General features: G+C 37.7%; 1 protein-coding gene across 2 annotated transcripts in view; it reads right to left on the bottom strand.

The window, feature by feature from the left end:
• CCNYL1 (cyclin Y like 1) overlaps positions 1–18036 on the bottom strand; it is a 42404-nt gene that overhangs the window by 12724 nt on the left and 11644 nt on the right. Inside the window, exons 2-6 of one of the 2 annotated variants that reach the window (XM_064286755.1) lie at positions 14171–14245; positions 12411–12445; positions 5777–5877; positions 2523–2558; positions 102–153 (exon numbers count right to left, since the gene is read on the bottom strand). In XM_064286755.1, the coding sequence (XP_064142825.1) occupies positions 102–153; positions 2523–2558; positions 5777–5877; positions 12411–12445; positions 14171–14245 (299 nt within the window). The remainder of the gene's footprint in view (positions 1–101; positions 154–2522; positions 2559–5776; positions 5878–12410; positions 12446–14170; positions 14246–18036) is intronic. The other variant, XM_064286756.1, reaches the window with a different exon arrangement.

An 18036-nucleotide genomic window follows, 5' to 3' on the forward strand; every position in this document is an offset into this window, starting at 1 on the left:
GCTGGAGAGAGTGTTTTTCTTCTAGTAATCTCAAAGCAAATCAGCATGAAATAAACGCAACTTTGAGAGAAAAGTACAACCTTAATAAAGCTGACACTTACTGTGAGCGGATGTGATCTCTCATCAAAAATATCCAAGGATCTATTTGCATCTCTATAAAATAAGAATGTGCATTAAAAAATGAGTTGGGGAATTGTTAACATCTTAGTAAAATACCTGCTGGGAATAGAGGGGGGTGGAGGGGGAAGCTTAATCTTCAACAAAGCAGTTTTACAAATTCTTCTCCTGGATTTTGCCTTTAAGAATTTTCTGGCTTCTTTTTACTCAACACAAGTACTGTGAAATCTTTTCTACAGTGGCCACCCAGAGTTGCCTTTAAACAGTGACCCTCCCTAACAAGCAATGCTAGTAAACCAAATATATTTCCCTCCTCTAACCTGACATGAAGCTCTGGTGGCACACTGGTTAAGCGCTCAGCTACTAACCAAAAGGTAGGCAGTTTGAATTCTCCAGCCGCCACTTGGAAACTCCATGTGGCAGTCCTATAGGGTCGCTATGAGTCGAATCAACTTGATGGCAATGCGTTTGGTTTTTGGTAACCCTACACTGGAATACACAAGAACGTTTTACAAGGCAGTAGCAGTGGGCAATAAAGTCTTTAGAACTTTAACAAGCTTGAATATGAGATTCAGATTTCCCAGGTGTTCTCTCTTTCATTTTTAATATTTCTTCTTGTCTCTTTTAAATAGTTTGAGCTAGAAACTTGTCTTTTTATTTTACAAGAGACAAGAGCCTTTTAGTTTATAAGTTCATCACACTAATACACTGTGCTCATGTAAAACAGTGGCTCTCAAAGGGTGCCCTGAGGTCCAAATTGTTTTTATAACAATACTAACATTACTTGCCTTTTTCACCGTTTGACATTTGCAATGACTGTGTGAAAGTAGGTGAAGCTGCTGGCTCCATCAAGGCAGTGGTACCAAACCACACTAGCAATCATTGGATTCTTTGCTGCCACATGTTCAGTGTTTTTTGTTTTTTTTTTAAGCCAGCTTTGGTTAAGAATACCCTTGATGAAACAGTAAAAATGGTGTTAATAAATCTGGACTTATCTTTTTAATCTTCTGAATAAACGGAAAGTACTCAAAAGGCACTTCTGCAGCTGAAGCATGGCTATGTCAAGGAAGAGCTGAACTAGCTGCTTTTTTTCACGGAACAGAACATTTTTATTTGAAAGTATGACTTTCAAACAAAACATAGGTATTTGTTGCCAATGATAAAATTCAGGCTTTCAAGCTAAAAATTAGAATTTTGGGAGACTTTTACATTCTACTGTGAGCTTGACAGCTCAATACGTAAGAGACTTGACACCTAAGGTTGGTGGTTGATACTAATGAAAGTGAATTTTTGACACTGTAAAATGAAATGTGAACCAATATCTTCCAATCAATGCACAGTATTATAAAATCATGTACAGGTAAAAGAGTCATTCAACATGCAAGACAGACCGATGGGTATTTATTTAACAGAGTACTAAAAGTTCATTGATGTGGTTTAAAATACCACTGTAACTAATTTAAGAAACTACCATGTATGGTGTCAAAGAATATCAACAATTATCTGAGGGCTTTTAAAATAGACCTTTTTCCAACTATATATATGCCTGAAGCTGGGTTTTCTCATTGCTTATTCAAACAACAAACTGCAAAAGACTGAAGGCAGAAGTAGATATAACAATCCAGCTTTCTGCTAGTAAGCTAGACATTAACAAGATTTGCAAACATGTAAACCAATGACATACTTTTCATTCCTTTTTTTGTGGAAAATGGTTATTTTTCATAAAAAGTATTATTTAACACGGTAGTTCTCAGAGGCGATTTTGTCCCCCATGGGACATCTGGCTATACCTGGAGACATTTTTGGTTGTCACAAGAGGGGCTGGGGGGTGATACTGGCATCTAGTAGGTAGAAGCCAGTTGTGTGCTGTTGAGTCAACGCCAGCTTATAGCGACCCTCTATGACAGAGAGCTGCCCCATAAGGTTTCCTAGGCTATAATCTTTACAAGAGCAGATCACCAGGTCTTTACTCCTGCAGAGAGGCTGATGGGTTCTAACCATCAGTTAGCAGCCAAGCACTTAACCACTGCACCACCAGGGCTCCTTAGGTAGAGGCCAGGGATACTGCTAAACATCCTACAATGCAGAGGGCAGCCTCCCACAACAAAAATTATCTAGCTCTAAGTATCAGGAGCACCAAGGTTAAGAAACCCTGCTAAGATACAATTTATTTATTTTTTTAATTTCCTATTTTAATTTCTAAAAGAGTAAATACTGATTTAGCTAACATAAACAAATGCTCTTTGGGGTCCTCAATGTAAGAGATAAAAGAACACTGAGACCAAAACCAAATTATTCACTTTAATACTGTAATAAAAGCACTCTATAGACATTACCTAACACTAACCTTGACATCATGCAAAGTAACTAGCTGGAATAACAAAACAGGTTTTAATAGAGCTCACCTGTTCTTTATGTGGTAATATATTGCTAAGGTCACACTGTGGAGAGAGAAAAAAAAAATATTTGTAATAACCGATTTCATCATTTTCTAGGTTTACGACATTTCTTTAAAAAGGGGGAGGGGGCAGGGCTTCTGTGGTTCCCAAATCTTCTAATTCAGAAGAGTTCCTCACGGGCACTTTTTCCTTTGTTAGTTCTTTGCCTTTTGGCAAAAATAGGAGAATTAGGCAACAGTATGCTGCTGAACACGATGATACATAAATTATTACGTATTTCCCACCGTTTGCCCTTCTACCCGTGAACCTTTCATCTGTACACATGCTTAAGTTTAAGCCATGTAGTTTTTACTTTCTGTGCCTTTTTAAAGTTGGTAGGCACTGTCATTTCAGTTGGTTTAGTTCACTATCCACCTGCTTCACCTGTCTTCCATTATTTCCCTAAAAGTAAATTAACAAATGTACTTTATGCCAGGAAATATTATTTAAAATCACTTTTGCGTAATTATTAGTAGAAAGTTGATTGACAAATTCAAGTATCCGTAAAATCACAAAATCGATGATGGATCTAGCCATTCTTATATAAGCAGTGCTAGTGATGCCGCATACTACTACACAGTGTATTAATGGAAAGCATTCCGAAATCAGTTTAAACGAAAACATTAATCAACAGATACTCTAAGTTACTGCATTCCTAAATTACCCACAGCTGTTGTGTACTAGGGACCAGAGGGCTTCTCTTGGATAGGTTTTATGCTTCCACTTGCCCTCAGTGTCTAAAATGAAGCTCAAAATAATTGAGGGAAGGCAAATCTGAATTTTAAAAGAGCAGATCAATCAAATAGTAAGTAGCACTTTAAAAAGAAGCTGTTACTTCTTTGAAAATGTGCTTATGGAGTTTAAGATACCTTTTTAATGAACAAGTAACATTATTAGCGTCAAAGATGGATACTTCTATAGTGTTTCAAACAATTTCATCTCCAAAATAATTTCAAAATCACAGAATTTGAAGTTGTATGCTGAAAAGGACTGCCGAACCTTAGGTGCCACTTAATCCAACCACCCACTTTACAGATAAGAGAACCAAGGCTTAAAACTGATGTGCCCACGGTCCCATCAAAGGTCAGAAGTAGCTCTCTCTCTACTATTGGAATTACCTGACCGTCTTTAAAAACTGCCCGCCTGCCACCCCAGACATTGATTGATTGGCACTGGGTACAATTAGGACATCAGGATTTCTTTTTACATCTCCCCAGGTGATTCCAAAGTGCAGCAAAGTTTAGGAACCACTGAGTTGGGGTGAAGATCTGAATCATCTGGGGTGCTTTTGGTTATAATCATGCCTCACATCCTTACCCAGCCTACCAAAAGGTCAGCGAGTACATAAATGTGGGGAGTGGGGAGTGTGTAAGGGAGGAGAGGTTGAACTTATCTGCAGACATACGTTGTGAAAAAAGCTGCTCGCCAACCCCACTTAAGACAATATACTACTACACCCTAGTAGCATTTTCAAAATCCTTCCTGAAAGCCAAATTTGCCCTATTAACTTGCTCAGTAAATTTGTTCTATCTTATACTGAAGAATGTTCTCGGTGATCGTTTTTAAAACTTAACGACAGCAAATTAAAATTTCCTGTACTTCCAAAAGCAGACTTCTAAAAACTAGACTATTTAAACTGGAAAGAAGCATAACACCTACTTGTTTGAAAAAAGTTAGTCCTAAAAAAGCTACTTGTGAATTACAAGCAGTCCCCGGGATACGAACAAGACCTGGTTCCTAAGTCTGTCTTTAAGTCAAATTTGTATGCCAGCTGGGACAGATGCATCTGGTTCTTACTTAGCCTAACTTTAGTGCAAGGAAAAGCTCAAAGTCTCTTCAATGACTTAAAAGCCGCACATGCAGCAAGCGGAGGTGACTGTGATGAAGAATTTGTTTCAAGTAGGGATTGGTTCAATGGTTTCAAAGTGAGGGCAAATTTACTTAACGTTAAATGGCACGGTGAAGCTGCAAGTGCCGTTCTCAAATCCGAGCTGTCCAAAAATCAGACATTCTTAACCCAGGCGCTTACTGATACACTGAAACATCTGAATCTTCTAAAGTCAAAAGAGGCTGGAGACTTTAGAGTCTGCTTTTTACCCATGGATTTAGGGCCTTGGCTGAATAAAAACATTCAGTGATTACTTGATAGGTGCCAAAGGTCAGGGTTCAGTTTTTGCTGAAACACAATTTGATCTTAGCTACTGTTACAAGTGAGAGAAGAAACTTCCTTTATTATGGTTGTGAGCTTGCTATTTTCCATTAAAGTATAAAATCTTTAAAGAAGCCAGTACATAAGAAACAAAATTAAGGTTATAAGTTAATTATGGTTTTAAGGTTGAAAAATTAAATTGGGGGTATCAATATTCTAGATTAGCACTTCCCAAACTGTGTTCTGAAAATCAGAGCTCATATCCTGAGATGTTAATAATATTTTCTGGACAACTCCAATGGAGTCAGGAAGCTCTGCATAGTTTTTCATTTGAGCTTGAAAGGTTTCTCTTGGGGTGTTTTGAAAACGCATCTCTAAGGTATCCCCAGAAATGAAGAATAGTTTTCATCATCATGACTCTGTTCACATTTGCTTACGTACAAACCTGACCATAGCTATGTTTCCAACACTTCATCTCTTTATTGTTCTCTGCTAAACAAATTTCATCATACAAGAAATTAAACTTAAGAATTTGTTTTTTAAGACTGGTTGGGAAGGGGAACTGAATTTTCATACAGAAACACTGCAGAGGGGAAAAGGCATGAGGGGGAAAATCTGACAAAATTTCAATTAAGTCTAAATGCAGATACACTCTGGTGCCAGTAGGGGACAAGCTGTCCCTTCTTCCCAGAGTAGCTTCCAAAGCAGTACACACTGTCTTAGGCCTGTTACTCATAAAGAACCAATATTTTCCTAAAAACATCCAATAAAAAGCACCTCCTTCTCATTGTGTTCAGCAGTGTCGTGACAACATAAATCCATGAAATAAAGAGGTATACTTTTCCTGAGATTCCTTGTTTGCTAAATTGGCTTCCCCTTCTACCATGTGCTATAGAATTAAAATGGAAATTGAAATTCATATTTAGGTCCTTGAAATTAGTATATACTTGACACCAGTTTCTTAAACTGATCACTAGAGAGGACAATCAAATGACTAAGACAATCAAGTATAGCTTGGTGCTTTTAGCATAGGGAGTCTGTCACTCAGCCTTGGCAACCTAATTGTACTCACCATTTTATTGTGGTTCTAAGATTAGGCTGGCTGACTGTGCTGTCATCTAGAAATATTGTTGAGCATGAGCTATACTTTTTAGTAAGCTGCCCTGGAGATACCTGAAGGGGAAGGGAAATAGAAGAAAATGTCACAGTAAGTTAAATCTATAAAAGTGTGTTTTTCCTTCCTTAGTTAAAATGTCAAACGATAAAGCATTAGGAAATTTCCTGCACTTCATGAACTGCCTGAGTGTGATATCCTGTGCAGCCGGCTATATGGGAAACCCTTGGACATTCTAAGTTCCACAGAAAGCATTTGAGGAAGGTGTTATAAAATGTCATCTTGCTTTGGTATCTCTAATCTAATCTGACGAGTATCTATTACAAATACTATTTGTTATTATTTGGAGGATTAAATTATCTTTCAAACCAGAAATGTTTTTAATTGTATCTAAACTCACTTGTTTCCTAAGCTAGTCAGTTCATGTGTAACTTATTTTTATAATTTCAAAAATAAATACAGCATGAAACATGAAAATAATGTAAAAGATTTAGAATAAGATTTCAGTGTTTTTTTCCTTAAGTACTGAAAAGCAGATGAGACTTTCTGCTATTTCTATGACTCATTTATTGCAATAAAATGTAATGCCTTAAATAATACTGACATGAGAGCATTTTACTGCAGTAAATGAAAGAGAAGCCAGTAAACTACTGATAAATGTATTAATACAGAATACAATGTGATGGAAAAAGCGATGTTTGAAAGTCAAAGGCTCTCTGTGCCAGGCTGCTCCGTCACTAACAAGCTAGTGTGCCAGAGTCTCTCTGGGCCTCAGTTTCCTGATCTGGAGGATAAAAAGAGTATTGCTTCAAGTGTCTCTCACACTCAAAAACCAGAGAACATAAGTAACCCTGGAAGTTTACTTTCGCTTCATGTTTAAATAAAACTGCCATTACATTACTCAAGTGAAAACCTCAGAGGACACTTTCCATTCATTTGAAGAATTTATTAATTTTAGTCTAAAGACATTTTGCCCTCACACTGCTGTGTCTGCCCATTTGCAATGCCCCTTTCTTCCTCCTTGTCCCAGCCAGCTTGACCCCATCTACCTTCTCAGGACCTCTAGCAACAATCAACTACACCACAGAACTGTTCTTTTGTATAGCATGCATCTAGTTTAACACTTGTTACATGATAGCAATTGCTTGCACCGTGTCCCCCTGATAAGACAGTACACTTCTCCAGGGAAGGGAGGACTCGTCTACCTCCAGCTGCCAAGCACAGAATCTGGGGCAAATTAACTGTTCAACAAGTATTTGACAGATTTTCTTTTTTTTTAATCAATCACAATTTGGAGGGTAAATCTTACTACAGATACAAATTAGTGAGAATTTATCTGCAGTGATATAGGAGAAGTGGCAATGAACTTGTAGAGCCCTCTAGAGAAATTAGCTTTAAAACACTTTAGAAGTATCCATTTATTTGCAAAAAGTTCAAGGATATAGCAATAGTCAAATACTAAAATAGCCTGAACTATGTTAAGACATTTCTGTTCTTTAAAAATAAAGCCAAATATCCAAATTCAAGTCACTTTAAGTAGCTGAATATAACAACAGCATTCTTTAGACCACAGAGTACCAATGATTTTAGTGTTTTGTTTTTGTTTAGTAATTCAGATAAGCCTTCCTTCCTCCTATTAATATAACATCATTTTACCACGCTGTTGCAACAAGTACACAAAAGGTAGGGCAGGGGGAATTGGCTGATGCTTTTTAAAGCGCAGAGCACGTAAAGACTGCCAATAGTAACAATAATGAGCAATATCTGTATAATACACAAAATACCATCTTCCTCATTCCACGTGCTGCACTGCAAACAAAAAGTCCTTACTAACAAAAAGTCCCAGAGGTTATATATTTTGAAAAGTATTACTATTTGCAGGACTAATTTCTCCTTCAAGCCAGAAATTTTTAAACTATATCCAAACTCTAGTATGTTTCTTAAGCTATTCAGTTAATATGTAATTTATGTTTATAATATTCTCAAAAACATGTACAGAATGTAAAATGAAAAATAATTCATTTAAATACTTTAAGTGGATGGAGATTCTCTCTTAAGGTCACTACTCTTAAGGGATACTACAGCATACACTACTGCAACATAACAAAAATCAACTCTGACCCAAAGCCCACACCAAACCAAAAACCAAACCCAGTGCCGTCAAGTCGATTCCGACTCCTAGCAACCCTATAGGACAGAGTAGAACTGCCCCACACAGTTTCCAAGGAGCGCCTGGCGGATTTGAACTGCCAAGCCTTTGGTTAGCAGCCGTAGCACTTAACCACTACACCACCAGGGTTTCCAAAGCCCACAGAGGGGTAATAAAAAGAACAGAAAGGAAATGTACTAAAATATAGATGATTTGGTACAGCTTTGGGTGATATTTTCTCTAATTTTTTTTTTTTTCCTATTATGTCTTTGAAAATATTAGAGCTAAAACATTTAAAAATTTTAGATGTTAGTCTCGGCCCTATGCAGTTTAGTGAATTTTAGTGATCTGAATCAGCAACTTCTGGTCTACTGGCAAGACACAAAGAAACACTGAACACTTCCCCGTCAGCCCACACCTACTATAAACTCCTGCTTAAAAAGAGGCTGAGGAATTACCCACTCCAGGGCAATGGCCAGAAAAGGCATTTTTTTTTTTTTTTTTCAACCAGGCCATTCCCAAATTTAAACGTGACCAGAAAAGGATGAATGCAGGAGCCCTCTGCTACCTAATATATAAGCAGGGGACAAACCACTCACTTCTAGCTACTCAAACTCTCCCACGTCTGGAGCATCCTTAGACTAGAAGCTGCCAGAGTTAAGCTTCTGAGCAGAGCCTGGATGTGTCTGCCATCAGATTACTTTCCCCTCATCCTGCTCAAGAGTTTAAGACAACTGTCCTCTATGCTTGAAGCCTTACCACTGCTGCCTCACAACCTCCATTAACTACACTGACAAACATAAGGACGTAAAAGGTAAAAACTGAAAAAATCAACTGCAAAACTACTGCTGACAATTTAGCGTTCGTTAGTATTATCTGAGTTGGTCACTGGAATAGACAGGGACAAGTAACAGTACTGATCTTACTTCATTCACTCAATACAATAACAGAGAAGATGGAATTTTATAATCTTAAAAAAAAAAAGAAAAAAAGGCAGGGTACTCAGTAGACTTAAGGTTGAATGGCAACACCAAAAAAACCCAAACTGAATATGATCAGTAAATCACAACCCAAGCCTTATCATCAAAGGTCAAGTATTTGTGGAAATCCTGCCCCTACTCACTGACTTTTCCTGTTGTGTTTAATGCCTCTTGTTTTAACACATTAAAAAAAATAAAATGTGAGTTGACTTTTTTTGTCTTTTTACAAGTTTTGGATATGTATTTTAAGAATTTATGACTTTTAATTAACTTACAAATTCCTAACACTTTACATATTAATGAAGACTATTCCATCTGCATTGCACATTAGTGGGACAACATGGAAGGATGTCTGGTTTGAACAATCCTTTATCAAGGCCTTAGTAGGAACGTATAATTAGTATGCTAATATATGCTAGGTATACATGTAAAAACTGTGCGCATTAGTATCAATCACACTGAATTAAAACTTTAAACGCAGATTTACATTTTAAACATAGGTCCTAAATTTGTTTGAACTGACCACAAATCTATTTCCTTTCTGTCCTGAAATATCACTAGAATTACTGTAAAGGCATTAAAAAAAAAAAAAAAAAGTTATACTTCATAAGACTAAAGACCAAGAGACCAGGAGATGAGATAAGCAGCAGATAATTTTTAATAAATGTTTGAAAGATGGAAACTAGATAAAACAGTGGTAAATGACCTGGCATAACAGAGGAAGCACAACCTTGGTGGCTACGAAGAGTGACTTGGACAGGAAGAAACAAGCCAGGTTGTCCTGCAGAACCCAAGGAGGGTACAGAACTCAGAAGGCATAAGGTATCCCAGAAAATAGGGTGAAACATGAGGCAAAAGACAAGAAGATCAGTTGAAAACCTGTGATTAGAGACCCCAAAACCCATCCCATTGCCATCAAGATGATTCCAACTCAGACAGACCCTATAGGACAGAGTAGAACTGCCCCACAGGGTTTCCAAGGCTGTAATCTTTATGGAAGCAGACTATCACATCTTTCTCCCACGGAGCAGCTGGTAGATTCAAACCTCTGACCTCTGGATTAGCAGCTGAGCGCTTAACCACTGTACCACCAGGGCCCCTTGGGTTAGAGGCCTAGGTCTGCCTACTCTATCTCTTAGGAATCTAGAAGTTTACTCTCTGGAGATATTAGACCTGAGGGTTTCTGAAAGCATAGATACCACTCTCAGGGCAGAAACCTGGTAAATCTAGAGAACTATACACTAAAAGGTACAACTCCACCTCCCTCTCCCAGCTCTAGACTTCTGGAAAGCAGGCAGCTGTGCTTGTATTCCCCAGGCAGAAAACAGGAAGATTCTTCTCTGAAGAAACTGAACTGCCTCAGAGAAAAGCCCCCAGATGCTAACATTAAGGATCTCCAAATGAAAAGCTGGTTTGCTACCCTCCCCAAATTCCTGTAAGTGACGTCCATCAGTTAACAAATCCTGTTCACACATGACGTTTCCAATTAGATTTTAAGAGACAGACAAGGGCCACCACATATTTGAGGAAAAGCCTCCAGTAAGACAGATCAAAACAATAGGAATTAGATGGGAGCAGGGATGGATTAACCAGTAAGTAAGATATACAGGGGCTTGTGTCTACTTACTAATCTGTAGTGCACAATTATATGTGGGGTGAAAAACAGGTGAAATTGTGCACTACAAATTAGTAAGTAAGCACAAGTAAGCCTACTGCTTATTGGGCAATCCATCCCAGGACGGGAGCAATATAATTCAGAAGACAAAACATAAAAAAAAAAAAGACCACAAAATCTAAAATGCCCTCAGAAAGATGCAACATTATATCTGCAAAAGAACCAAATGCTATAAAATAGTAATGACAGAATAGAAGAAAACTCTTTAAATTAACAATGGGATAGGCAGAACAAAGTATTCAACACAAGGGTTAGAGCATAAAGCCAAGGAAATATCCATAAAGTGGAACAATAAGACAAAATGGTAAATAGTAGAGAAAAAAATTAGAAGTCAGTGCAGGAATACTGGTCTACAAGGTCTAACATCTGAATAACAGGAATACCAGAAAAAAAGGAACAGAAAAATATAAAAGATACACATGAAAATTCAATAGAAGAGTTTAACTGCAGACTGAACAGCCCCAACAAAATGAAAATATCCACGTCAAACCATCTAATTATGAATTTCAGAACCCTGGGGTTAGAGAAGGTACTCAATGATTCCAGAGGAGGGATGGGGAAAAATGACTAAAATTGGCTATTTACAATTTATCATACAATGGCAACAGATTTAAGGGGAACACTATAAAGGAAAAGACAATAGAGAAATGTCCTCAAAACTGTGAAAATTAATTTCAACCTAGAATTCTATAGTTTATCAAATAGGAGGATTTTTCCAATAGGCGAGAAATCTCTAAAAACTTCCACCCATGTATACCTTCCCAGGAAAATGCGCTTCAGTAAAATGAAGGAGCATAACAAGATAAAAGGAAACATGGGATCTAGGACATAAACGATTCAACACAAGAGAGCAGTTATATGAAATCCCAGATGACTTCAAAGGGACATCCCAGGAAAACAGGCACAGAGCAGGCCTAGAGAAACACCAGTCTATACTGCAGCAGAATGACAGAAGGCTGGAGAAGGTTATCTCCCAGAAAAAAATGGAACAGATGTGTTTTAGCAGACAGGAAATATTTTTGATAGGCACGTGACAAATGTTACAACATTTTGGGGAAAAAATAGCTGACAGAAAACAGGCAAGTGAAGAATAAAGTCAGGAAATTAATTCCACAAAAAACACTAGGGATTTTATGTGAAAGCAGGGAGGCCAGCCAGGAAGCTACTGCACTTGGCTGTGTGAGACAGAATGCTTGCTAGGAAAATGAGGATTATCCAGGAGAAGAGCAGAAGTGCTTAGATTTCAGAGATGTTTGAAACACAAGAAGTGGCAGGACTTGGAGGAAAAAAAATGAAGGAGGATGCACAGACTACTGTTTGACTCAGCAGTGAACAATATTTGCATAGTCCTAATAATGCAAACACTGATTACTGATTTAACAAAAATGTGATACATGTCGAGGGGATGGAGGGAGGCAAATAAGGTCATGGTGGAGTGAAGAAGCTAAGCTCACACCTACAATGACAGTAAGTCAATAGCGAGTGCTAAAAATTGACTTAGCTATTACACCGTTGTTCCTCTGGTTAAAAAAGATTAAAAACTTAAGGCAGATCTTTATACCAAAATTACATTATTGAAATTTAACTTAAATGTCGGAAACCCTTTAAAAATGGGCACTACTAAGCCAAAGACACTTCTAAATAAATTTGATACTTAGGAAATTAGGAGAGATTTAGAAAATCCACAGAGAGAGTCTCCTTCGGACCATAATTTATTAGGAATCATAGCAGACATACTTTTAATTCAAATTATTCATTTCTTACTTAACTTTTTAACTGTTTACTTACATGGTTTAAATGGTTGCTCTTCCTCTTTTCTCGCACTAAGAATAAAAAAAATTAACTGATCAATTCTGTTACAAATGCCATAAAAAATTATAGTAGCTAATTATCTCACAGATAACCAATATACAAAAAAATGAGATAGAAGTTTTAATCTTTTTTTTAAGAATTTCCAACAAAATGTATAATTTAAGTCATCTGGCAAGATGAGACCCACAAACTAAAACCTAAAAACTCAGTTTTATTTTTTAACCTAATAGATACTCTGTATTAGATACAAATGAAGGAATCTCCATGTAGGAAAGAAAAGGGCAAAACAAATTAGGCTAGGTGGGGTATTAGCTAGTGAAAAATCGACCTGTTGCACATCAGAACCATTACCTCGTAGAATTTTCTAAGTCTATGTTTACCCATTAAAAAAAATAAAAAAAAATAAAAAAAAAAATAGCATTCTTTAATTACCAGGATCTAACAGCTGACAGCTCTCAGAGCCAGCTTCTGGCCAGGCACTAATCTCTAGATGCATTAGAATCCCAGGAAGCATCTTGAGCCACTTACCAGTAATCTACTAAAATATTATGTTACTAAAAAGATAAATGGGTCTTCACACAATTGGAAAGTAAGCCAACCTATCTTAAATTTTAAACTGAGCATGCTAACCTAATTAAAAATGATGTCTACAGCATACAAAATCATTTTGCTTGAGCAAAGGCCAGACAAAGAATAAAAGCTCCAAGGAGGGCCCTGGGCTATACCTGGTTTCCCACACTGCCTCCTGTAATGCCAGGCAGGCATGGTATGCATGCGCTCCTTCAGGAGTACTCCCGTACTGCTTCCACACTCTCTAAATGTGAGAGCAGCCCATGGCTCCATAAGAAACTGAGAAACATAACAATCCTAATCAGAAATGACTGGCTCAGAACAGGCAAAGAAAATCCCAGTTAGAAACCTCCATTGTTTATAGTGCTGCAGCACTTCAGGTATCAATATGGTGCCCTCACTTCCCATGCTCTGCTCTCATCAAGTAATCAACTGGAAAGCTTTGTCAGATATGGCTCTTTAGCAAATAAACTAGGATTTAACATTAAAATAAGCAGGCAAGCAGGGGTGCTGAAAATCCTGCAGTTCTGACTCTCCTCCTTAAACAAGCAGGACACAGGAAATTTACACTAGTTTCACACACAGAGGCCAACCTTCTGATGAACACCACAGACCATGTTTGCACCCTGGATGCTACAGCACTGTGCTGGCACAGTATTACATTAGAATGACAAAGTTTGAACAGTATAAAAGATGTGAATATCATAAATGTGAATATGAGACAGGCTCATTTGGTTATATGTGGGAAATGAGCTCTAACTCACAGATTCAATCTCTATTTGATTTTTTTGATTTGTTCAAATGAAAACCTGGCTGCAAACTAAATCTTAGTCATTCATCTTTAAAACATGTGCTCTTTGGAACTAGGGAGTATGAGAAGTACAAATCCATGACCACTTCTAAATCATATCGCCAATTAATTATGTCTGTAAAGAGGTGTGGCAAAACGTGTAAACAGAAAGTCTAGGTGTTCTCACTACAGCAGTGACAACTTAAAGAACGTATACAATCACATGTTAAAATAAGACAAATGAATACATGAAGAAGTGAAAAATTTGAACCAAGGTATGAGATCTTCTAAATAAATACTTTCTATAATATGTACCACAAAATAAAAACTGAGTTTTCAACCTTTCCCCTCAGGAAAAAAAATAACATTGTCTTACCATCCGTCTGAGATTTGCTCAGGAAAATTGTGCTTGCCCTTGGGTGGTCAGAAGGATTGGATTCAAAAGCTAAATCTGTGTAGGAAGAGAAAAAGGTGTGAAAATTTAGTTGAGTAGAAAAAAACATTTAATAGCTACACACCAATTTTAATTTTTAACAGTCTTGGGAAAAGTATTTAGTTATGAATATGAATATAAAGACAATAACACAAAAGTTCTACTGGGAAACTGCAAAATTACTGAATTTTTCCATATGTGGAATTAAACCAGGCTATGTCTTTTTTTTTTTTTTTTTTTAATGTCTTAGACCTTTTCTTAACTTGCACCTAACACTACAGTATGATGTAACTTTCAGATGAACCATACACATGCCCTCCTTAGAATCCCAGGAAGCATCTTGAGCCACTTACCAGTAAGCTACTAAAATATTATGTTACTAAAAAGATAAATGGGTCTTCACACAATTGGAAAGTAACCCAACCTATCTTAAATTTTAAACTGAGCATATCAAAACTGAGCATTTCCTTCTTATCAAATACAACACCATCACCTTCCTCTACGCTGATATTTTTAGCATATTCCAGGGATAATCTCAAGAAGCAAGTGATACTGTTGGCCAGTGAATGTCAGATACCAGCTCAATAATATCAAACATGCCAAACCAAAAGAGTTGTTTTTGGCAAACATTCTTTAGACATTCAAATGGCTAATTCTAACTTCATTCAACAACTCATTTCGTTAGCTGTGAATCTATTCAGGGGGCTATTCAGCATGGTAGGGACAGTGGTGGTTCAATGGTAGAATTCTCTCCTTCCATGCAGCAGACCCAGGTTTGATTCCCAGCCAGTGCACCTCAAGCACAGTCATCACCCATCTATCAGTGGAGGCTTGTATGCTGCTGAACAGGTTTCAGTGGCGCTTTTAGGCTAACACAAAAAGACAGACCAATAAGAAAGGGCTGGCAACCTACTTCCAAAAAAGCAGTCAGTGAAAACCCTCTGGATCACAACAGTCCAATTCCATTGTGCATGGGCGTTGCCATGAATTGGGGGCCAACTCAACAGTATCTAACATCAATCAATCAGGAGGGTTTAACAGAACTGTTTTTTTCCTCACTGTTCTAATCTACAGGAACATTTCCATGGTACAAAATGATCTGTAACTTTTGCTCTCAATTTTCAAGGCTCACCTCTTCCTTCCACGCTGAATGATTAATTTCAGATTTCAGTAAGAGTACTTTTTGAGCAGATCACAGAGCTGCTTGTAAAGAATTTTGGCCCTACTTACATAACTGTAGGTCTACTTGCAGTCCACCTTGCACCAAGGAGGGACAATCTTCCATTTCGGCAATAATACAAAATAGGTTCTTGAATTTTTATGAAACAAACTTTGCCAGAAAGATGTTTACATGTGTTTTATTGACTATGCAAAGGCATTCGGCCGTGTGCATCATAACAAATTATGGATAACACTGCAAAGAATGGGAATTTCAGAACACCTAACTGTTCTCATGAGGAACCTGTACATAGACAAAGATGCAGTCATTCGAACAGAACAAGGGGATACCATGTGATTTAAAGTCAGGAAAGGTGTGCATCAGGGTTGTATCCTTTCACCATACCTATTCAATCTGTATGCTGAGCAATAATTCAAGAAGCTGAACTATATGAAGAAGAACATGACATCAGAATTGGAAGAAGAATCATTAACAACCTGCGTTATGCAGATAACACAACCTTGGTTGCTAAAGTGAAGAAGACTTGAAGCACTTACTGATGAAGATCAAAGACTACAGCCTTCAGTATGGATTGCACCTCACCATAAAGAAAACAAAAATCCTCACAACTGGATCAATAAGCAACATTATGATAAATGGAGAAAAGACTGAAGTTGTCAAAGATTTCATTTTATTTGGATCCACAATCAATGTCCACGGAAGCAGCAGTCAAGATATCAGCGGACTGACATATTGTGTTGGGCAAATCTGCTGCAAAGGATCTCTTTAAAGTGTTGAAAAGCAAGGATGTCACTTTGAGGACAAAAGTGCGTCTGACTCAAGCCATGGTATCTTCAATCGCCTTATATGCATGTGAAAGCTGGACAATGAGTAAGACAGACCAAAGAACTGACATCTTTGAATTACTGTGTTGGTGAAGAATACTGAATATACCATGGTCTGCCAGAAGAATGAATAAATCTGTCTTGGAAGAAGTACAGCCAGAATGCTCCTTACAAACAAGGATGGCGAGACTTCATCTCATGTACTTTGGACCTGTTACTGGGAGGGCCGAGTCCCTCGAGAAGGACATCATGCTTAGTAAAGTGGAGGGTCTGCGAAAAAGAGAAAGACCCTCAACGAGATGGACTGACATAGTGGCTGCAACAATGGGCTCAAGTATAGCAAAGATTGTGAGGATGGCACGGGACTGGGCAGTGTTTCATTCTGTTGCACACAGGGTTGCTGTGAGTTGAAACCGACCCTATGGCACCTAACAACACTATATCCCTGGTTCTTAGAGAATCACCCACATACTGATATATTAAAAGCTAATCAGTCTAGTAGTAAACATTAACTCAGAATTTCACAAATTTACATACCTAGAATCCTTTTTATTTCTGCCCCAGTTAAGACAAGTTAAAACCTTGCACAGAATATAATTTGAGACTTCCTGGTTCAAATCTGAACCATCCATTTTAATGGTACTGCCAGATTCCTAGAAACTTACATACCTCAACCAACTGACTTGTTCTTTATGGAAATTTCTACACTGAATTTGGAGTTTATCAAACTGCTTTTAAAGGAACTCTTTATATTCAATGTTTTTATATAAAAGATTCATTCAGTTGCCATCGAGTCGATTCCTACTCATAGGGACCCTATAGGACAGAGTAGACCTGTCCCATAGAGTTTCTAAGGAGCACCTCGTGGATTCGAACTGCTGACCTTTTGGTTAGCAGCCATAGAGCTCTTAACCACTACACCACCAGGGTTTCCCAAACGAAATTATTTTATAAGTTTTTCCTCACATCTTTGCAAAGATGATGAGACAATGCTAGCTATTCAGAAAAATAAATTATCAGCTACGTACAAAGTGACAGGCAGAAACTTTCATAGTTCTGCCTCTAACCTAAGGCTTCTGAAAGGATTCATGACTATTTCCTATCAAAAAGAAAGCAAATATACTATATTTGAACCTAAAAAATAAGCATAAAAAAAGTTTGTAGAAGTAGCTATATTACGTACCAGTGCCTATGGCATGATACAATTTAATTTAAAATGTTTCAGTGGAAGTTCAAGGAAAGTAAGAACCAGAATCAAAGAAGAGCAGGCTTAAAAAACAAGAACAAAAACACACCAAGATGTGCCACCGCGGATCTAAATACAAAAATCAAGAACACTGGGAAAAAGGAAATCACAACGTGCAAAAAAAACAAAATTAGCCCAAGCATTAAGAAAAAAGCCAGCACTTCCTCCACCCCAAGGTTCTAGGGATGGCCAATCACAGCTCTCCCTGGACTGAACTGTACTCTGGGATCACTGGCTACTTAAAGTTACACTAGAGCTGCTGGTGGCTCCCTTCGCATTATGAGGGGAAAGCCTTTTCAGGAGAGGCCAAATAAGAACAGCATAAGTGAGACAGGTTATGTGATGACTGAATTCCTGGCTTACGTAGGCCTAATTTGCTGTGAATTTCCTGGCTGTAAAAGTCAGGGTTGTTTTGTTTTGTTTTGTTCTAATGTAAGCTATTTTGAGACAGATGTTCTTTAACTTGCAACTGAATGAGACCATATTAATATAGCAGTACCGATGTCACGAAAGAGCCGTGGTGGCACAGTGGTTAAATGCTCGGCTGCTAACTGAAAGG

This window comes from Loxodonta africana, chromosome 6 (genome assembly GCF_030014295.1).
Source record: "Loxodonta africana isolate mLoxAfr1 chromosome 6, mLoxAfr1.hap2, whole genome shotgun sequence".
In the NCBI taxonomy this organism is placed as follows: domain Eukaryota; kingdom Metazoa; phylum Chordata; class Mammalia; order Proboscidea; family Elephantidae; genus Loxodonta; species Loxodonta africana.